Source organism: Lathyrus oleraceus, chromosome 5 (genome assembly GCF_024323335.1).
Source record: "Lathyrus oleraceus cultivar Zhongwan6 chromosome 5, CAAS_Psat_ZW6_1.0, whole genome shotgun sequence".
NCBI classification, from domain to species: domain Eukaryota; kingdom Viridiplantae; phylum Streptophyta; class Magnoliopsida; order Fabales; family Fabaceae; genus Lathyrus; species Lathyrus oleraceus.
In genome coordinates this window covers 248264273-248285280 of record NC_066583.1, presented here as the reverse complement: position 1 = coordinate 248285280, position 21008 = coordinate 248264273, and the positions used below count along the sequence as shown (strand labels likewise).

The window sequence follows — 21008 nt, the reverse complement described above, 5'->3', positions numbered from 1 at the left end:
GTCCCAAGATCTCACCCAGAACCAGAGCAGGATGCCTGCTCTGATACCAATTGAAATTCTGGTATCAGATATGAGATGTCAAAGGTAATGTCACGACACTAATATCTGAAAAACGAGTGACATATAAACAGGATAAAAACAGAGAAACAATTGAAAAAGCGACACAAGCAATTGTTAACCCAATTTGGTGCAAACACACATACGTCTGGGGGCTACCAAGCCTCGAAAGAAATACACTAAACAGAATTAGTTCAAAGACTCTCAGTAAACAACTTCAAGTTACAGTCTTTTCACCTAATCTCTACCCGTGTGACTTCTATCTAAGAACTCTTAGATATGAGACCCTACTCACTCCCCCTCAATCACAACAGTGATATTAGAGCAAATACTACAAATAAAGAAGACACACTTCAAGGAAACATACTTGATCTTGCTTAAAAGCTTCAATAAAGTAAACAAATACACTCGTACTTCAAAGCTTAGAGTGGACAGATTACAACCCAAAACTCAATCCAATTCACACATCAACAAGATGAATGAATGGCTCACAAATCACAAACGTACATTAGGCTAAAACCCTAATACTCACACACTTCAATGTTTGGATTTTCTTCTTTTGTTCCAAACAGGGTGTACATGGTCTTTAAATAGAAGCTTTCTGAATGGGCCTGGGCAACATGTAACCCTAATCCTATTTAACGCGTATTCCCTATGAATTAGTAACAAATCATTCCTCTTTGGGAAATATAATATTTTGGCTTTAAATAGAATTACTCCTTGAATAACGCATGCAATCTCCACATAAGCATACAAAGACTTGCATGAAAAGCGCAACAATAAAACACATAACATTCAGACAGAATGTTCTATATGCACATGTCTTAACATCGGGTCTGACATCTTGAATTAATCTTGCACAACTATATTTAAACAACCTGCAGGAAGCTGATATCACATGTCAAGACAACAGGCGTGACATCTTGTGATAACACTAAGCTTTACTAAAATTGATGTCAATACATAGAACCAACATTTTGGTTTCAGGTGTAAACAAGTGTACCAGTTGGATAGACAAGCAAAGCAGACGTTCCGGGCCCGTCGGGAGATGAAAATTGGACCTATAGTAGCCCTGACACGGCCACCCGTGTTGGCCAACACGGGCCGTGTCAGGAGAAGGGGCATGGAAGAGGAAAACAGGGAGATGACACGGCCTTTGTCAGCCTCCCTAAGCAGGCGTGTCAAGGCCTTGTGCCTCAGAAGCCAACACGGCCTGGCGTGTTGCTTGACACAGCCAGTGTTGGCTTGGGCACTTGATTTTCCAGTTTAGTGTTGTTTTTGGTACAACTTATCCCAGAGGGCATTTTGGACTTTTATGCGAGAAAAATGTTCATCAGGAACTATTTACAGGAGATTTGAATATGGAGAAAGAGACTTTTTACACGATAGAAAATTAGAGACGATCAAGATTGAAGCAGTGGAAAGCGAAGAAGAACGGAGATCCTTCAAGAGCGGACGCAATTGAAGATCAATGAAATTCCGAAATTTTGGTAATGTCTCAATTTTATCTTGTATCTGATTTGAATAATATGATAGGCTATCCCCCACAATGCCAGGGGGTGTCCCTGAATTGATCATGTAATCACTCTGATGTTTGATTTTCCTTAATATATGTTATTTGATTTCAATTTCACTGTATGATTCGCGTAATGCTTTCTTTATGGAAAAAATTAAGATTGATGTATGGTTAACGATTAGCAGGACTGCAATGGTTAAGGTTTTCATACAGTGAAACCATAGTAGAGATCACCTAGGACTAGGGATACCCTATGGTTACCAGATTATTCTTGTTAAATTAAAATGCTTGGTTTCATCATAATCACCTAAGAACTTAGAGGTTTTATTGAATATCAAAGGTTTCCCTCTGAGGTCTAAGGGGGAAATAATTTTAAGATCCGGTAATTGAAACAATGTTCAGTATTAAGGAGATATACACTCAAGGGTCATTACAGGAGATTTTTATACACCTTCCTTGGCATATCATATTAACTTGTGAAAATATTTATTTGTTATATTTTTCCTTACAGTGAATTCTCCAAAACCATAACTATTACTTTTGTTCAATTGAGTGACTGTTTACCTTTATATTGTTGTGCAATCCTCAAGATCGATCTTTGGGAAACATCCCTCTTATTACTACATCGGCAAAAATAGTACACTTGCCATTTTTTCGGTCAAGTATTTGGCGTCGTTGCCGGGGATTGCCAAATATAAGTTTAAAATTATCTCAATTGAAATTTTGTTGCTCTGCAACTAAAATTTATTTTCTGTATTTTGAATATTTTATTTCTATTATATCAACTAATCTGTGTCTGATATTTGTATGCGAGGTAAGGCCTCAGCTAATTTTCCTTTCAAGACTCAGACAAGATCGATTAGCCAGATTGGAATCATACGAAGAACAACTTTCCATCCATTCAAGCTCAGATTCAGGTTCAGATAGAGAGATCGAAACTATGGCTGAGGTTCCATCGCCAGTAGAAAGACTGTTGGGAGACTACGGAGGTGCCAATGCACAAACCGACAGATTAACTATTGTCAACCAACCAGTGAACGTGGCTAATTTCCTACTGCACCCGAGTACCATTAATCAGTTTGACAGGAAGCATTTTACTGGAAAAGTGAATGAAGATGGAAACAAGCATTTGCAGAGGTTTCTGCCCATGAGCAACACTCTGAAAATTGATGGTCACACTGAAGAAGCCAAGAAGTTGAGAATGTTCCCGTTTGCCTTAGCGGAAGAAGCTGAAGAATGGTTTTATTCTTTACCTGCCGGTAGCATCACAACTTGGGAAGAAATGGAAAAGGCATTCATGAATGAGTATTTTCCAGCATCGGTATTTCTGCGGAAGAGGTATGAAATTCTGAATTTTAAGCAGAAGGACAGGGAAACTTTGGGAGACGCCTATAAGAGATTCAAGAGAGTCCTGGTAGCCTGCCCCACCCATAATATGGATGCAACTGAACAAATACAGATGTTTGTGAACGATCTTAAAATAAAGACCAAACAACTGATTGATACCGCAGCCGGTGGTTCCACAAATTTTTCAACAGCCACCGGCATCAAGAAGATCATTGAAGTTATTGCTGCTAATGAGCACATGGAGTTGTATGATAGGTGTCAAAGAAAACCCAGAAGGGGTTATAGATTTAAAGCTGGAAACTAATAAAATTTGTATTGAAGATACTATAGTTGCTGAAGTTGATAAGAAGCTGAAGGCGATGAATATAGGCACCCAACCGGTGGCAAGGGTCCAACCGGTCCCTAATGTCTGCTGTGAAATTTGTAGTGGTCTACACCAAACTTGTTATTATTTTGCAACTCCTCAACAAGTGGAGGAAATCAAATTTTTGAAGCAGAATAATCCTTATTCCAACACGTACAATCCGGGTTGGAAAAATCATCCCAACTTCTCATGGAAAGACCAAAAAGGAACCGCTCCTCAACATGATCAGTACCAAACTCAATATCAACAACAACAACAGCAACAAGCCCCTAAGAAAGCTGATTGGGAAATTGAAATTGAAAGAATGGCTACCCATAATGTTCAATTTCAAGAAGAAACCTAGAACAATCAGAAAAACACCACGACATCTATAAAGAATCTTGAAGTCCAAATGGGGCAAATCGCTCAGCAACTAGCTTCGAGTTCTCAAGCACAAGGTACTTTACCTAGTGCAACCGTGACAAATCCTAGAGAGCATAATAATGTGAACTCGGTGACAACACGTGAAATTCTAGTATCAGATATGAGATGTCGAAGGTAATATCACAACACTAATATCTAAATAATGCAAACATGATAAAGATAAAGAATAGTAATGTAATAGACACAAGCAATTGTTTACCCAGTTCGGTCCAACTCACCTACATCTGGGGGCTACCAAGCCAGGAAGGAAATCCACTAAAATAGAATTAGTTCAAAGACTCTCCGTACACTTCAACAAGTTACAGTCTTTCTCACCTAATCTCTACCCGTGCAATTTCTACCTAAGCACTCTTAGATATGAGAACCCATTCACTTCCCTTCAATCACACCTGTGATTTTAAACAACAATTCCTTGTGAAAAGAAAACACTTTTCAATAACACACACTTGATTTTACTTCACAGTTTCAATCAAGTAGACACACACTTGATCTTGCTTAACAACTTTGATCAAGTAGACACACACTTGATCTTGCTTAACAGCTTTGATCAAGTAGACACACACTCTTGCTTAAAAGCTTTGAGTGACAAATTATAACCTACAAATCAGACCAACTCAATCATCTATGGATTACTTGAATGGCTTACAAGTCTCACAACTAAACAAGACACAAACCCTTATATTCTCTCAATATTTCGCTCAGTATTGGTTGTGTGTAAAATCGGGTTTTCCAAGTCCCTTTTTATAGAAGCTTTCAGCTGGGCTTGGACATCTTGAAAACCCTAAACTATTTTCCAATTAAATCTTCTCATAACAGCTGGTTAGATATCCTTGGAAAATAAGTAAATCAGGTTGTAATCAATGATTGAATGCGCCTGCAAATCAGATCTTCAATCATACATAGATTGCCATTAAATGTGCAATCACATAACACATAACATTCTCCCTGAATGTTCTGTGTACAGGATGTTATGACATCGGGTCTGACATCCTGGAACAATCCTGCATAATTGCATAATTCCATTTATAATTTCCAACAGGTACAAACATATCAGATGCCATGACATTTTGTATGACATCCTAAAACAATCCTGCATAGTTATGTTTTCCATTTAAACTCCAGCAGGTACATAGATATCTTAAGTTAAGACATCACATACAACATCTTGTGAACACTCTTTGTTTTACCAAAATTACTGCCAACACTTAGAACCAACAAACTCCCCCTTTGGCAAATTTTGGCTAAAACACATATCTGTATATATCTGCCCATTTTGTTCACAAGAGAAACTAATAGCAGTTAAACAACAGTTTAAGCAGCAGCAGAAGCAAACACAATTACTAGTTATAGCTACTAGTAATACACACATGCACAAGGGTACTTCTTCTCCCCCTAAATCTGGGCAACACAAACAGAATTACTAGTTATAGATGCAACTAGTAAGACACACAAATGCACAAGGGTACTTCTTCTCCCCCTAAATTTGTGCACCACATACATCTCCTTTAATAATAATAGCACCTATAACCACAACACCTGTAATAGTCAGAATATCATTATGACATCTGCTTCAACATCACTTGTGCACCACATCAGACATCCCCTTTGACATCTGTAAACAGAACAACATTCTGTCTTACATCAAACACCTCTCCTTCAATAATAGTTGTTCATCTGTTCAGCTACACCAGCACATACATCTCCACACAGCTCCACATCTTTAACTGCTTCCACATCAACACTTCTCCCCCTTTTTAGTCAAAGTTGACTAATTAGACAAAATAAATGTCAATTAGCCTAGCAGAGAATGTCAGATCAGATGTTATAACATTAAAAATGTTAAAACATAATTGTTAGGAGATACAAACCATCATCATACACAACTGTGATAGCTGAGATAATGAAAAATCCATGGAACTCATTAAGAGCCCAAAATATTACATAAAGGCATCAGTAAGGACTGCCACAAATTACATACATTTCAACAGAAAAAAAAAACAAATTATTCAGCATCCAAAAACAGCAGGGGAACCAGTCTTCATATCAGCACCCAAAACAACCAACCCAAAACAGTCTTCATCACAACATACATCACATACAGTCTTCATACCAGGAGAAACTACACTACTCAGTCTGAGGAAATAACATCTTCTTCTTACAACCACCTTGCTTTTTTTGTAAGAAATATCCTCTGGGATATTAACCACAAACTCCTTTGATTGCTATAGATTCTCATTAATATAAATCCCCAATTTCCCTCTTAAACAATCAAATTGATTGGCATCCAAAGCTTTTGTGAATATGTCAGCTAATTGCTTTTCAGTATTAACATGCTCCAGTGCTATGATCTTCTCTTCCACAAGTTCTCTAATGAAGTGATGACGAATATCAATGTGCTTTGTCTTGCTGTGCTGAATAGGATTTTTGGAAATATTTATAGCACTCAGGTCGTCACAATATAATGTCATGACTTCTTGTGTGACATTATATTCAAACAGTTTCATCCAGACCAGTTGAGAACAACTACTCCCTGCTTCTATGTATTCAGCTTCAGCAGTGGATAGAGATACACAGTTTTGTTTCTTGCTAAACCATGATATCAGATTGTTCCCCGAGAAGAAACATCCTCCTGATGTGCTCTTCCTATCATCAGCACTTCCAGCCCAATCAGCATCATAGTAACCAGTCAGCATAGAACCAAATCCATGAGTATATAACATCCCATAGTCACTGGTGCCATTGACATATTTCAGTATTCTCTTCACTTGGTTTATGTGACTGACTTTCGGTTCAGCTTGATATCTAGCACAAACACCAACAGCAAATGCAATGTCAGGTCTGCTTGTTGTGAGATATAGCAGACTACCTATCATGCTTCTGTGTAGACTTTGATCTACACTGACACCATTTTCATCTTTGGAGATTTTCACATGTGTAGGAGCAAGTGTCCTTTTATGGCTTGCATTCTCCATGCCAAACTTCTTTAAAATGTTCTTGGCATACTTGCTTTGAGATAGAAAGATAGAGTCTTCCATTTGCATGACTTGTAGCCCAAGAAAGTAGGTCAGTTCTCCAACAAGGCTCATCTCAAACTCAGACTGCATTTGTCTAACAAAATGTTCCACCATCTGCTCTGACATCCCACCAAACACAATGTCATCTACATATATTTGTGCCACCATGAGCTTCCCTCCTTCATTCTTCACAAATAGAGTTTTGTCAATACCTTCATTCCTATATCCATTATTAGTGAGGAACACTGTGAGTCTCTCATACCAAGCCCTGGGAGCTTTCTGCAACCCATAGAGGGCTTTCTTCAATCTGTATACATGCTCTGGAAGATTTGGATCTGCGAATCCTTTAGGCTGTTCAACATATACTTCCTCATTTAAGTAGCCACTCAAGAAGGCACTTTTTACATCCATTTGGAACAGTTTGAATTTCAGAATACATGCCACTCCAAGCAATAATCTAATGGACTCAAGGCGAGCTACAGGAGCAAATGTTTCATCAAAGTCTACTCTTTCAACTTTAGTATATCCTTGTGCTACTAGTCTTACTTTGTTTTTAGTAACAACCCCTTGTTCATCAAATTTATTCTTATATACCCACTTTGTTTCTATGACATTTACTCCTTCAGGTCTAGGGACCACTTCCCATACTTCATTCCTCTTGAATTAACCTAATTCCTTCTGCATGACATTGATCCAAAACCCATCAGTCAAGGCTTCCTTGACATTCCTAGGTTCAATCTTTGACACAAAGCAGCCATGTGAGATCACTTCCCTTGCTCTAGTAGTGACCCCTTTATTTGGATCTCCTATAATGAGATCTTTGGGATGATCCTTCTGAATTCTGATAGAGGGTCCCTTGTTGATTTGTCATCTTCAGGTTCAGCTTGGGGAGTGTAACACCTCAAAACTTGCCCTCCTCTCTTGGGACTAGCTTTGCATATTGCATTTCATTTTGTAGGACATTAGGCATTACATCTTTGCATATCATGTGGAAACAATAAGCAAGTCATCCTTCTAAGTCTTGCTCAGAAGATAAAGAGGTTAAAAGATTCAAGCTGGAGGGTCTCATGAATTGATCACTAGCCATCTGAGGGTTTGTGCTTCAATTAGGGTTCTTGGTTCCTCAAGGAGATTGATCATTATCTTGATTGCAATTGTACATCACCATCATCATGGTCTTATCATCACCAAGAGGTTCATTGTGCCTGATCATGTGCCTTGGGATTAGTTAGGTTGCTTGTGCTGCTTTATTTGTTGCATTTATGATTATTATGTTGTGTATATATTTGCATAAATGTTTGCATGCATCATACCATCATTGTGCTGTCTTCTGTACAGGTTGGTTCCTCTGATTTGGGGTGGGTGTTCTGAGTGGGGCTAAAACCCAGGCCCGAGTATACACCTAGGATTAGCGTGGTCTCATGTTGCCTCTCATGTTAGGTCAACATGATCTTGGCGTCGTGACATACCACAAACCGGACGAGGTTCTTTTGAGGGAGCTCTTCCTTTGTGGAGTATCCACTTTGGTTGAGTCACTTCATTTGAACTATTGACTTCGGTGACCGATCTTTCCCGGATCTTTGGTTTAGATGATCTTAAGAGAGCTACAACGGCACACCCGAAAGGGCAAACCCATTGAGTATCTTTGCCCGATTGTCGAGACTATTATCCGCCTTAAGATGACCTGATTAGAATTCACCTGTGAGGGGAGGGTTGATTCTTACAGATGCATGTTCTGATGGTGACTTTGATGGTAACTAATGGTTCCGTTATTGATCAGAGTCCTATTTATAAGTCGGATTTATGGATATTTATTTCTGAGACGCCGGAATTCCGTCCGTGGTATTTATCAGTGGGGATCCGTTTATTTCAGGATTCCCTGGGCTGGATCAGAGGGTCTTGTGGTTATCTGTTCAGAGGATCTCTGGTGATGATGGTGATGTATCCTTCAGTTCCGTTTATTTCGGAACCCTAAGTTGGATTTGTGGTTACTCAGTACCTCAGATGGTTATGATCAGTTCAGAGGCCGTAATTCAGTGCAGTGGTTGATCAGATGACCTGGAGGATGGCACAGTGCATTGCATTCATACATCAGCATCATTAACATTTTGCATTTATCTGCATCTAACACATGTTTATCCATATGCAGGGACATTTTTTGATTGAGATCCTAGTTGAGAGACTTCTTCGTTTCAGACATGAGGACCGGTTTGAAGGACGACGTCGTCTACAGTTTCTTTGACCCAGAGATCAGTGTGCTGAGAGATATGATAGCATTGATTACCCCTGACCATGTGGGATTGTTCCGTGAGGCATACGGTAGTATTCTGAAGTTGGTTTTCAGGCTCACAGACAGTGATAGGAGCGCCATTCATACTCTTCTCCAGTTCTATGACCCGGGCTTGAGATGCTTCGTCTTCCCGGATTACTTGTTGGGACCCTTGATAGAGGATTATGCCAGCATCCTGGGTATTCAGACCCGAGATCAGATTCCTTTCTTTGCCATTAAGGGGGAACCTGATGTTGCTGAGATTTCTCGTGCTCTTTATTTGAGCCAAGAGGGGACAAAGGGGGGTTTGAAGGAGAAGGGAAAATTACCTGGTTTTCATCTGAGTTTCTTGGAGGCTAAGGCCAAGGAGCATGCTGTTGTGGGTAATTGGAGGACTGTCTGTGCCTTGATTGCTGTGAGCATCTATGGGATCATCATGTTCTCTAATCAGAAGAACATCGTGGATGTTAATGCCATCAGATTGTTTATGCAGAGGAATCCTGTTCCTACCCTGGTTGGAGATGTGTATTACTCAGTCCATAATCGGAACGAGAAGCGGCTCGGGGGACTGATCAGATGTTGTGCTCAGCTGCTATACAAGTGGTTTATGGGGTATTTGCCTTCCAGAGGTGCCTTTGTCGCTCTTGATCCTACCGTCAAGTGGTCAGTCAGGTTGATGGGTTTGCGAGCCAATGACATAGCCTGGACTCACAACGGTATGGCTGGACGAGATTTCATATGCAGTTGTGGGAGTCTTCCCAATGTGCCTCTCATAGGAGTTCAAGGTTGCATTAATTACAACCCGGTGCTTCTTAGGAGACAGATGGGATTTGCTGTGGAGGGTCCTCCTCTTGGATGAGAGATTCAGGAGTCCTTATACTTCCCAATTGAGGGCAATCAGACAAAGCTGAGGCAGGTGTTGGACCAGTGGCGTGACATTCAGAGAAAGGGTAAGGTTCCTTTTGGCAAGGTTAACAGCAGGTCCTTTCCTCCATTTGATGATTGGCTTAGGAAGAGGATTGAGCTCACATATCTACCATTTCCTGGAGGTGATCCTTGGTGTCCTTTGATTGAGGGGCCACGTTCTTCTGTCAGCATGGAAGAGTTCCTTGAGATGAAGAAGGCCAGAGATCAGCTGCAAGCAGAGAAGACTGAATTGGAGATGAGTGTTGCTAGGATTCAGATAGCCAATCAGGAAATCAGAGGGAGGATGAAGATCAGGATAAGAGGCATGCCATGGAAGCGAAGCGCTTTGAGATAGACACTGCCTATTACCGTAAGATCAGCCAAGCATTAGAGGCGTCTACAAAGGAGCATGACCTTACCAAGGAGAAGCTAGCTAGAGCTTCGCAGGTCATTGAAGATGAGAAGAGGAGACAAATCCTTGTGAGGGATCAGAGAGATGCCAGAGCCAAAATCCTTGCTACAGAATGGGAAGCTGAGAAAGCAAAGATTATTGCTGAGAGAGATCACTACATTTCTGAGAGGGATCATTACTTCAGACAGATGAAGATTGGCCAGAAGGAGATAGGGAGATTGCTGCAGGAGAACACCGAGCTCAGGTTTGCCGCGAAGTTTACCCAGATGGTTGATGATGCAGAACCTTCTGTGGAACCTTTATCAGTGTAGACCTTTCTCATTTGTGTGGATTACCGTCAGGCCTGTTGACGGAATTCACTTGCTTGTATTTTCTTTTTGATTCTGGAGAATTGTATGTGATGTGTATCCGCTTGATGTATGACTCTCGCACATATGGTGCCCTTTTGATATGCAATGGTTGTTTTTATTCAGTGATCAATCTTCAAGCTTTATTTTCTTTCCTGTATGCTTTCACATCACACACACGTGGTTGGGCGGTATCTTTGCTAAATCATATATCTCTGATCTGTATGATGAAATCAAATGGTGAATGTCGAAATATTGTTGCCGGATTATTATCTGTCTCGATGAAGCCAGGATCGAAAGACAGAGTGTTCCTCATATGGATAGACATTGCATTCATGCATAATCATAATAACTTGTCTTCTATTTTGCAGGTGCCGGTTTCTAACGTGCTTGGTTGTTTCAGGAATCATTGCTCGTGCGCGTAGAGTCATTCCCTTGCACACAACCCGTCCGCACAGATATTTTACCAGACGCAACATGCCAAGGCTGATGGATCTACCTAATACAGATTTTCTCGAGCTGAAGGAGAAGATGAATGAACTGATCAATATCATGCAAGGGTTTGCCGTAGGGCAGAAAGCGCTTGCTGATAAAGTGGAGAAGCTCGAGCGGGCTTCAGCTGCCAACAGTGGTGTCAATTTGGAGGGTGTCTCTAAATATGGCCTTGGTGGTTCCAGGGATGGAGGAGATCTTGGGAAGAGGACAACTGTTGGTGTGGTGACTAACAATGCTGGTGGTTTCGGTGCTGCCACAAGCGGTAGACCAGGTCTAGTGGGCAATAATTTGAAAGACAGTCTGTTTCCTCCTTTCTTTGGGGCTGAGGAGGATAGCGAGGAGGATAGGGAAGCGGATCAATTCTCTATGCTTAATGAACCATTTGGTCAGTATGGTGTCCAACCGCCAAATAAGGAAATTCAGTTGCTGGCAGAGAAGATCAGAGCTTTAGAGAGTCATGCTACTCCGGGGTTTGTCAATATGTCGAATATGGGGCTGGTCGAGGGGATTGTGATCCCACAGAAGTTCAAAGCGCCTGCATTTGACAGATACAATGGGAGTTCTTGCCCGGAAACTCACCTTCAGGCTTTCGTCCGCAAGATCTCTGCGTATACGATGGATCAGAAGTTGTGGATGTACTTCTTTCAGGACAGTCTGTCTGGAGGATCCCTGGAATGGTATACCAAGCTGAAATATTCTGACATTAAGAGCTGGCAGGATCTTGGAGATGCATTCTTTAAACAATACCAGTTCAATGCTGACATGGCTCCTAGTCGTACCCAGCTGCAGGGTATGTCTCTAAAGCCTAATGAGGGGTTTAAAGAGTATGCGCAGAGATGGAGGGAGCTGGCTGCCAGGGTCCAACCTCCGTTGGTGGATAGAGAGATGTCAAACTTGTTTATGGGTACCCTTCAAGGGACATTTGCAAAAAGAATGGTTGGTTTCCCGGTTACTAACTTCGCTGATATTGTGGTGGCCGGAGAGAGGATTGAAAGTTGGTTGAAGCTAGGGAAAATCCAGGGCAATGCTTCGTCGTCTGGATCGAAGAAGCCCTTTGGGAATGGCCAACGTAAAAAGGAGGGTGATACCAGCGTTGTATATACCCAAAGAGAACAGAGTAGGGATCGTTACTACCAGCACACTGCTGCAGTAACTATTCCTACTGATAATCAGCCTGCACAACAACAGCAGCAACAACCACAACAACAACGGCAGCCGTTTCAACAAAGGCCGCAGAGGGCTGGATATCAGGTGCGAGGGCGAATGAATGATCGTCAATTCGATAGACCACCTGTGACCTATTCCTTCTTGTTGAAGAAGCTGAAAGACTTGGGGTTGGTCCAGTTGAGGACGCTGGCACCGTTGAGACCTGATCAGAGGCCAGCCAGTTTTGATGAAAACTCCAAATGTGAATTTCACTCGGGTGCACCTGAACACAACATAGAAAATTGCAAAGCTTTTAAGCATGTTGTCCAGGACTTGGTGGATTCTAAAGCTATCAACTTTGCTCCATCTCCAAACGTTAATGCTAATCCCATGCCTGCGCATGGTCAAATGGGGGTGAATGCAATTTCTGAGGAGGACAAAATTGGGTTGTTGAGTATAGATCAGTTGAAGACTCCATTGGCTGAGGTCAAGAGGCGGTTGTTGAAGCAGGGGGTTTTTCCGGGCTGTAATGATTGTTGTGCTGCGTGCACTGTTGCTTTCAATGGGTGTATAATGTTGAGGGAGGTTGTCCAGAGGCTGATGGACGAGGGAAGCCTCAGATTGGAGAAGGTGGATCTGGGGAAGGAAGATGTCTCGACCATAACTATCTATTTTCACCCGGTTGATTTGTCAACGCTGGCAGATACGGCTCCAGTTACTATCACGGTACCTGGACCAATTCCTTATGACAAAGATGATGTCGTGCCGTGGCATTATGGTGGGGAGGTGTACTGTAATGGGGAGAGATTGGAGGATCAAGCTGCAAGTGAAACCACCGTTTTAAAGGTGGATAATGCCGGACCCAGTGGTTTCACTCGCAGTGGAAGGTTGTTTGCCCCCGACGCTTTGAGAAGTGGGGAAGGAGAAAAAGAAAAGAAGGAAAAGGCTGAGGCTTTAGCCAGGGCGAGGGGAAAACAAGTGGTGAATGAAGGTACTCCAGTGGTGACACCGGCGCCTATTGGGTCGGAGAAAGAACTTGATGATGAAGCTGAAGAATTCCTGAGAATCATCAAGAAGTCAGAGTACAAACTCGTTGACCATCTGCAGCAGACTTCATCCAAGATCTCAATCTTGTCGTTGTTGCTGAGCTCCGAGGGGCATAGAGAGGCTTTATTGAAGATTCTGAAGAGATCCTATGTTCCTCAGGAGATAACAATCAATCAATTGGAGACGGTGGTGTCAAATGTCAACGCCAGTCATGGGCTGGGTTTCACCGATTTGGATCTGACTGTGGATGGGAGGAATCATAATCGGGCTTTACACATTGCTATAGAATGTAAAGGGTCCGTGCTTTCACATGTGTTGGTTGATACCGGCTCCTCTTTGAATGTGTTGCCAAAGAAAGCCTCGGCGAAGCTGGACTGCGAAGGGTTAATTTTGACGCCCACTGACCTGATAGTGAGGGCTTTCGATGGTTTAAAGCGGGCGGTGTTTGGAGAGGTGGAGCTCCCGGTGAAGATTGGGCCCGAGGTGTTCAAGTCAGTATTTTATGTCATGGATATTCAGCCGGCATACAGTTGCCTGTTGGGTCGCCCATGGATTAATGTTGCTGGGTGAGTGACTTCGACTTTGCACCAGAAGCTGAAGTACATATGGGACGGGCAGGTCGTCACAGTCTGCGGGGAGGAGGATATCTTTGTCAGCCACTTGTCATTGTTCAAATACGTTGAAATGGACGGTGAGATATGGGAAACACCGAGTCAAGCATTCGAAACCGTCAAGGTGGAGAATGCTCTTTTTGCCAAAGAAGAGGAGAAGCCGTCCATTTCTTCGTATAAACAGGCTGTTGAGGTGGTGAAGAGTGGAGAAGCTCCTGGTTGGGGGAAAATGATGGACATCTCCGCTAAGAAAGATAGATTTGGAGTGGGTTATCAGCCGGGCCGAGGCTCGTCTGGACCAGGTAGAGGACGTCGTCCGTCATTCACATTCACCAGTGCTGGAATGCTGGATCCAGATCACATCTGTATGATGAGTGAAGAAGTTGACAGTGACTGCGAAATGGATCAATGGATAAAGCCGTGCGCACCAGGGATGGAAGTCCAGAACTGGAAGGCTGAAAAGATCATCACTGTCACTCTACTTGAAGAGTAATATTTTCTGTTTTCAATTTTATTTGCATGGAAGCCATACGTTTTGCCCGAAACGTAATGGTTCATTGTAAGGGCCACCTCATGTTTCATTTTGCAAAATTTGCATCATAAATGAAAGGATGTTTTTCAGTTAAAAGCGATGTTCCCTGTTTTTCATTTATTTTTGCAGTTTAATAAAAATAAAAAATAAAAATGGCAATGTTTTCATTTTCCTTTTCAATTTGTCTCGCTCCGGTTCTAAAGCAATGCATGAATCAACATTCATGCAGATGCGATCATTCTCCGGATCTCATTGATAACAATCCTGTTACACCCTCATATGACTTCGACAACCCGATCTATCATGCCGAAGAAGAAGGCGAAGAAGATTGTGAACTGCCGGAGGAATTAGCCAGGTTGTTGAAACAAGAGGAGAAGGTGATTCAGCCGCACGAGGAGCAAGTTGAGATAGTGAATCTGGGTACCGACGAGGTCAGAAAGGAAGTGAAAATCGGGGTCGCTTTGGAGGAAAGTGTTAAGAGCAAAATGGTAGCCTTGTTGAAAGAGTATGTCGACATCTTTGCCTGGTCTTATCAAGATATTCCAGGGTTGGATACCGATATCGTTGTGCACAAGCTACCATTGAGAGCAGATTGTCCTCCAGTGAAGCAGAAGTTGCGCAGAACTCGACCCGAGATGGCCATGAAAATTAAAGAGGAGGTTCAGAAGCAGTTTGATGCTGGTTTCCTTGCTGTTACTAATTATCCGCCTTGGGTCGCGAACATTGTGCCAGTGCCGAAGAAAGATGGGAAGGTGAGAATGTGTGTGGACTACCGGGATTTGAACAGAGCTAGCCCGAAGGATGATTTCCCGCTACCTCATATTGATGTGTTGGTAGATAATAAAGCTCAATTCTCGGTGTTTTCCTTCATGGATGGCTTTTCTGGCTATAATCAAATCAAAATGTCGCCAGATGATATGGAGAAAACAACGTTCATCACACCATGGGGCACTTTCTATTATAAGGTGATGCAATTTGGTCTCAAGAACGCCGGTGCTACTTATCAGAGAGCCATGGTGACTTTGTTTCATGATATGATTCATCATGAAATCGAATGCTATGTTGATGACATGATAGCAAAGTCCCAGACGGAAGAGGGGCATCTGGTAGATCTGGCCAAGCTGTTTGACCGGCTGAGACAGTTCAAACTGAGGTTGAATCCGAATAAGTGCACTTTCGGAGTGCGGTCCGGTAAATTGTTGGGGTTCATTGTAAGTGAAAAAGGAATCGAGGTTGATCCTGCTAAAGTAAAAGCAATAAGAGAAATGCCTGAACCGAGAACGGAGAAGGAGGTTCGTGGTTTCTTAGGTAGATTGAACTACATTTCACGGTTCATATCTCATCTAACAGCCACGTGCGAACCGATATTTAAATTGTTGAAGAAAGATCAAACGGTCAGGTGGAATAATGATTGCCAAGCGGCATTTGAAAAAATAAAAGAGTATTTGCAGGAGCCTCCGATTCTGATGCCTCATGTGGAGGGACGACCGTTAATCCTGTACTTGACGGTCCTCGAGGGGTCTATGGGGTGTGTACTGGGGCAGCATGACGAGTCTGGTCGAAAAGAGCATGCCATATACTACCTTAGCAAAAAGTTTACCGACTGTGAAATAAGATATTCACTGCTCGAGAAAACTTGTTGTGCTTTGGTTTGGGCTGCTCGCCGACTGAGGCAGTATATGCTGGTTCATACCACTTTATTCATTTCCAAGATGGATCCAATCAAGTACATTTTTGAGAAGCCAGCATTGACCGGACGGGTTGCGAGGTGGCAAATGATTTTGACAGAATATGATATTCAGTATACCTCTCAGAAAGCAATCAAGGGGAGTGTATTGTCTGATTACCTCGCTCAGCAACCCATTGAGGATTATCAACCGATGAAGTTTGAATTCCCTGATGAGGACATCATGTTTCTCAAATCGAAAGATTGCGAGGAACCAATCCCGGAGGAGGGGCCTGACCCTGAATCCGAATGGATTCTGATGTTTGATGGGGCCGTTAACGTGAATGGTAGCGGTGTTGGTGCTGTTTTGGTTACGCCGAAAGGATCCCACATTCCTTTTGCTGCCCGACTAACATTTGAGTGCACCAACAACGTGGCTGAATACGAAGCTTGTATCTTTGGGATTGAAGAGGCGATTGATTTGAGAATCAAGAACCTTGTTATATACAGAGATTCAGCTTTGGTTGTGAATCAGGTTAACGGAAAATGGTATACGCATCAGTCTCATTTAATTCCATATCGAGATTATACGAGGAGATTGTTGACGTTTTTCACCAAGGTGGTATTGCATCATGTGCCCAGAGAAGAAAACCCTTTGGCGGATGCTTTGGCTACTCTGGCTGCCTTGATTAAGGTGAAGTGGTGGAATCAGTTCCCCAGTGTTGAGGTGGGACGTCTGGATAGACCGGCTTATGTGTTTGCTGTTGATACAGCGCCTGATGATGAGAAGCCGTGGTATTTCGATATCAAGCGCTATCTGGAGACCCAAGAGTATCCTGAGGGAGCATCCAAGAAGGACCGAAAGACTCTGAGGAGGTTGGCTATGGTGTTCTACCTGAATAAGGATGGGGTTCTGTACAAGAGAAATTTCGATTGGGTTTTGCTCAAATGTGTTGATGATAAAGAAGCAAGCCAGTTGATGAAAGAGGTTCACGAGGGGTCGTTCGGTACCCATGCCAGTGGGAATGCAATGGTGAAGAAGCTGCTGAGGGCAGGTTATTTTTGGATGACAATGGAGGCCCAATGTTTCAATTTCGTGCGGAAGTGTCATAAATGCCAGATTTATGCTAACAAGGTGCACGTGCCTCCAAATCCATTGAGTTTGATGTCGTCTCCGTGGCCGTTTGCTATGTGGGGCATTGATATGATTGGGAAGATTGAGCCTACGGCTTCGAATGGGCACCGGTTCATATTGGTGGCTATTGATTACTTCACCAAGTGGGTGGAAGCAGCCTCTTATACGAACGTGATGAAGCAGGTCGTCGCCAAATTCCTGAAGAGAGACATCATTTGCAGATATGGGGTTCCCGAGAGAATCATTACTGATAATGGTTCTAATTTGAACAATAAGATGATGGCAGAACTGTGCCGGGAATTCAAGATCGAGCATCACAATTCTTCTCCTTATCGTCCGAAGATGAATGGGGCGGTTGAGGCAGCTAATAAGAATATAAAGAAGATTGTGCAGAAGATGGTTGTGACCTATAAAGACTGGCACGAGATGTTGCCATTTGCATTACATGGGTATCGAACTTCGGTGCGTACATCTACTGGGGCAACGCCTTTCTCTTTGGTATATGGAATAGAAGCCGTGCTACCAGTTGAGGTTCAAATTCCCTCTTTGAGAGTCCTGATGGACGTAAAGTTGCAAGAGGCTGAATGGGTAAAGACTCGGTACGAAGAGTTAAGCCTGATTGAGGAAAAGAGGCTGGCAGCCATTTGTCATGGGCAGTTGTACCAGCAAAGGATGAAGCATGCTTTTGACCGAAAGGTACGACCTCGGGTGTATCACGTAGGTGATATGGTGCTGAAAAGGATCCTTCCTCCTCAAAACGATCAAAGGGGCAAGTGGACACCCAATTATGAAGGTCCATTCGTGGTCAAGAAAGTTTTCTCTAGTGGAGCCTTGTTGTTAACGACCATGGATGGCAAAGATTTTCCATCCCCTGTGAATGCGGACGCAGTTAAAAAATTCTTCGTATAAGAGACCCGTTGGACGAAAAGAATAAAATAGTCCAGGCAAAAATGGGCATCCCGGCGAACCGAAAAAAAAAGTGAAAGGGTTCGGGCAAAAATTAGGGATAAAAAGAGAAAAAAAACTGTACACCCGGCAAGTCGAAAACCGGAAAAGGCGACTTGGGCAAAAAAGGGTATCCCGGTGGACTGAAAACCCGAAAGGGCGGTCCAGGGAAAAGAGGGATTGAAACGAGCAACTGCGTCTGGCATGATTCGTTTACTTTGGTTAAGGCATATGGATAATCCTCGGTAGGGATCAGTCGGAAGCGTCTTGTTCAGAAGGAAGAAAGCACGGAGAGTCTGAGGACGTATGGGGTGTAATCGAGTTGGAACTCGATGAGATCGCGGTTTCACATTGCCATTAGGATAAATTTTTCCTTTTGTGCGCAATTACCTCTTTTCAGGAATTGCTTCCTTTGTATTGCTCATTCATGACCCACACTTTTTCAATCAATAAAATGCATATTCAGTCAAATAATTTTGTTTTTGTTTTCATTACCGCTTTGATTGCAAAAACATCCAATTATTTTTTATAAAGAATCTTTGCATTTTAAGACATACAGGTCCCTTCCAATGCATGTTTATAAGATTGAAAATTTGAAATCTTATTCGGAAGGTTGAGTGACCCAAGTGTTGAATCTCGGCACGCCTAGGGCACGTTTTTATCTAACGATCTCTTTTGCAGGGGCTGTTAGATATTTTCACTCACTTGCAGGCTGTGATGTGAAGCTTTTGACAAAAGATCCCCGTGGAGTCCAATCAGGGACAATGAATTGAAGAATGGTGAAAAGACGGTGAAAGAACGTACGACGATCCTGGAGGGTTAATCAAGAAGACTCTTCAAAGTCTGAAGACTGGAAAGTTTGTATGAATCCAAGGAGTACAATCTCCGTGGAGTATGAAGAAGTCGAGAATACAAGGTGATGAATCAGAAAAGTCCAGACGAGTCTGGGAGCTCTCAAAAGTGGAAAGCTGACACTGGATTGGGATGTTGAATACCAGAGTTCGACGAGTCGACGGGTGTTCTGTGCCAGAATTTCCTTGTTTCCCCGAGCAGAGTCAGAATTGTTACCTCCCCAGCAGATTCAAGGTCTGTGATTTCCCTAGCAGGGTCGGGATGGTTATCTCCCCAGCATGTTTGAGATCGGTGTTTCCTCAGCAGCCAGGCCTGAAGGTTGCTATTTCCCTAGTGGAGGTGTCCGTTGCTGGCTTTTCCCCAGCATGTCAGAGACTGTTGTTTTCCCCACAGAGTGCGTTGGTGGATTCTTCCCCAGCGAAGTCCCCAAGTGGATCGGGTTCAGTGGAGGTCATCCCTGGTAAGGGTGGTCCTTTCCCCAGCAGCAGTGCTATTCCCCAGCAGGGTGGAGATTGGAGTGTTGTCGAGTTCCTCAGCAGAGTGCCTCGAGCTCCCCAGGAGAGTCCCTTGAGGGGGATGCTTTTTATGCATGCATCATTTAAGAGATCATAGCATATTGCATAATAAATTGCGTAGCATTTCCATAATTATGGAGCATTGCGCTAAAAAAATCATGCATCATCATTGCAAGCATAAGCTAGTCTCATGTCCTGGTTACCACTTGAGATTTGGTTTCGCCAGTTGGTGAAGATGCTTCCCAAGCCGTGGTTACCGTTTGAGGAGTGGTTTCGCTAGTTGGAAGATCAACATCAACATTGCAAGCATCAGTTACTCGAGTCGTGGTTACCGCTTGAGATTTGGTTTCGCCGGATGGTGAAGATGTTACTCCGAGGAGTTTAGCATCATGGTGTTGGGTCAACCGTATTTCCCAGTAGTACGATACTGGAGGAGATTTCTGTCGTGCGAGATAGAAGTTGGAAGATGTTACTCTGAGGAGTTTAGCATCATGACGTTGGAGTAACAATGTTCCCCAGTAGTACGATACTGGAGGAAACTTTTCCGTCGGGCGGAGATGGAAATAAAATCAAAGGACGTTACGCGATCAGCGGGAAAATACAGTTCAATCGGAGAAAAGGAAGTGTTGCGGCATTTTCTGGAGAGCGGGGTTCAATTGGAGAAAAGGAAGTGTTGCGGCATTTTCTGGAGAGCGGCGTTCAATTGGAGAAAAGGAAGTGTTGAGACATTTTCTGGAGAGCGGGGTTCAAATGGAGATCGGAGTTGAAGATTATATCCGGGGTGAGGTCCTCAGGATTATCTTTTGTTCATGTGTCACCTTAGACTTTGGCTAAGGTCAACAGAGGTCGTTATGGGTGTCTTCTGAGGAAGAGATGAACATGTTACCTTCCTTTTGTGAAGGTGTACCCTCTGATATGTCGCCATCAGAGTGGTGTTTTGGTGTTATTTCCGACGTTGCCAGTGGAATTATCACCAGTTTCTGGAGAGCGGGGTTCAAATGGAGAAAAGGAAGTGTTAAGGCATTTTCTGGAGAACGGGGTCCAAATGGAGAAAGGGAGACACGAGGTGTTTTCTGGAGACTGGGGTTCACAATGGCGATCGCGAGATATCGTCCGGCGACTGGGGTTAAAAATGGAGAATGGGGTTCATTATTTGGAAAACGAGACTACTATGAAGATGTCGGGGTTCAAATGCGGTGATCCGGGATCATCCGCGCGAAAGAAAATATTTGTTCGGGGTTCAAGAAAAGCAAAAAAGATTATCAATCAGAAAGTTCCGGGGTTCAAGAAAAGTAAAAAAAAGTAATAATAATCCCCAGCGGATAGGTGGTGTTCAAGCCATGATTATTCCTGTGTTACCATTTATTTTGGTATTCAGGTCAGTATTCCTGTTTCGGTATTCAGGCCGA

At 42.9% G+C, this 21008-nt stretch overlaps 2 protein-coding genes across 2 annotated transcripts in view; both read left to right on the top strand.

Annotated features, from left to right (window-relative positions):
- Positions 1-2513: 2513 nt before the first annotated feature.
- LOC127080013 (uncharacterized) lies at positions 2514-3224 on the top strand. Its single transcript, XM_051020351.1, has 2 exons — positions 2514-2894; positions 3033-3224. Exons 1-2 carry the CDS (start codon positions 2514-2516, stop codon positions 3222-3224), a joined length of 573 nt encoding a protein of 190 aa, XP_050876308.1.
- Positions 3225-3675: 451 nt separating this feature from the next.
- The window catches only part of LOC127080012 (uncharacterized), a 30751-nt gene continuing 13418 nt past the window's right edge, over positions 3676-21008 (top strand). The window contains exons 1-2 of the mRNA XM_051020350.1: positions 3676-3821; positions 11333-11620. Of these exons, the coding sequence (XP_050876307.1) occupies positions 3676-3821; positions 11333-11620 (434 nt within the window). The remainder of the gene's footprint in view (positions 3822-11332; positions 11621-21008) is intronic.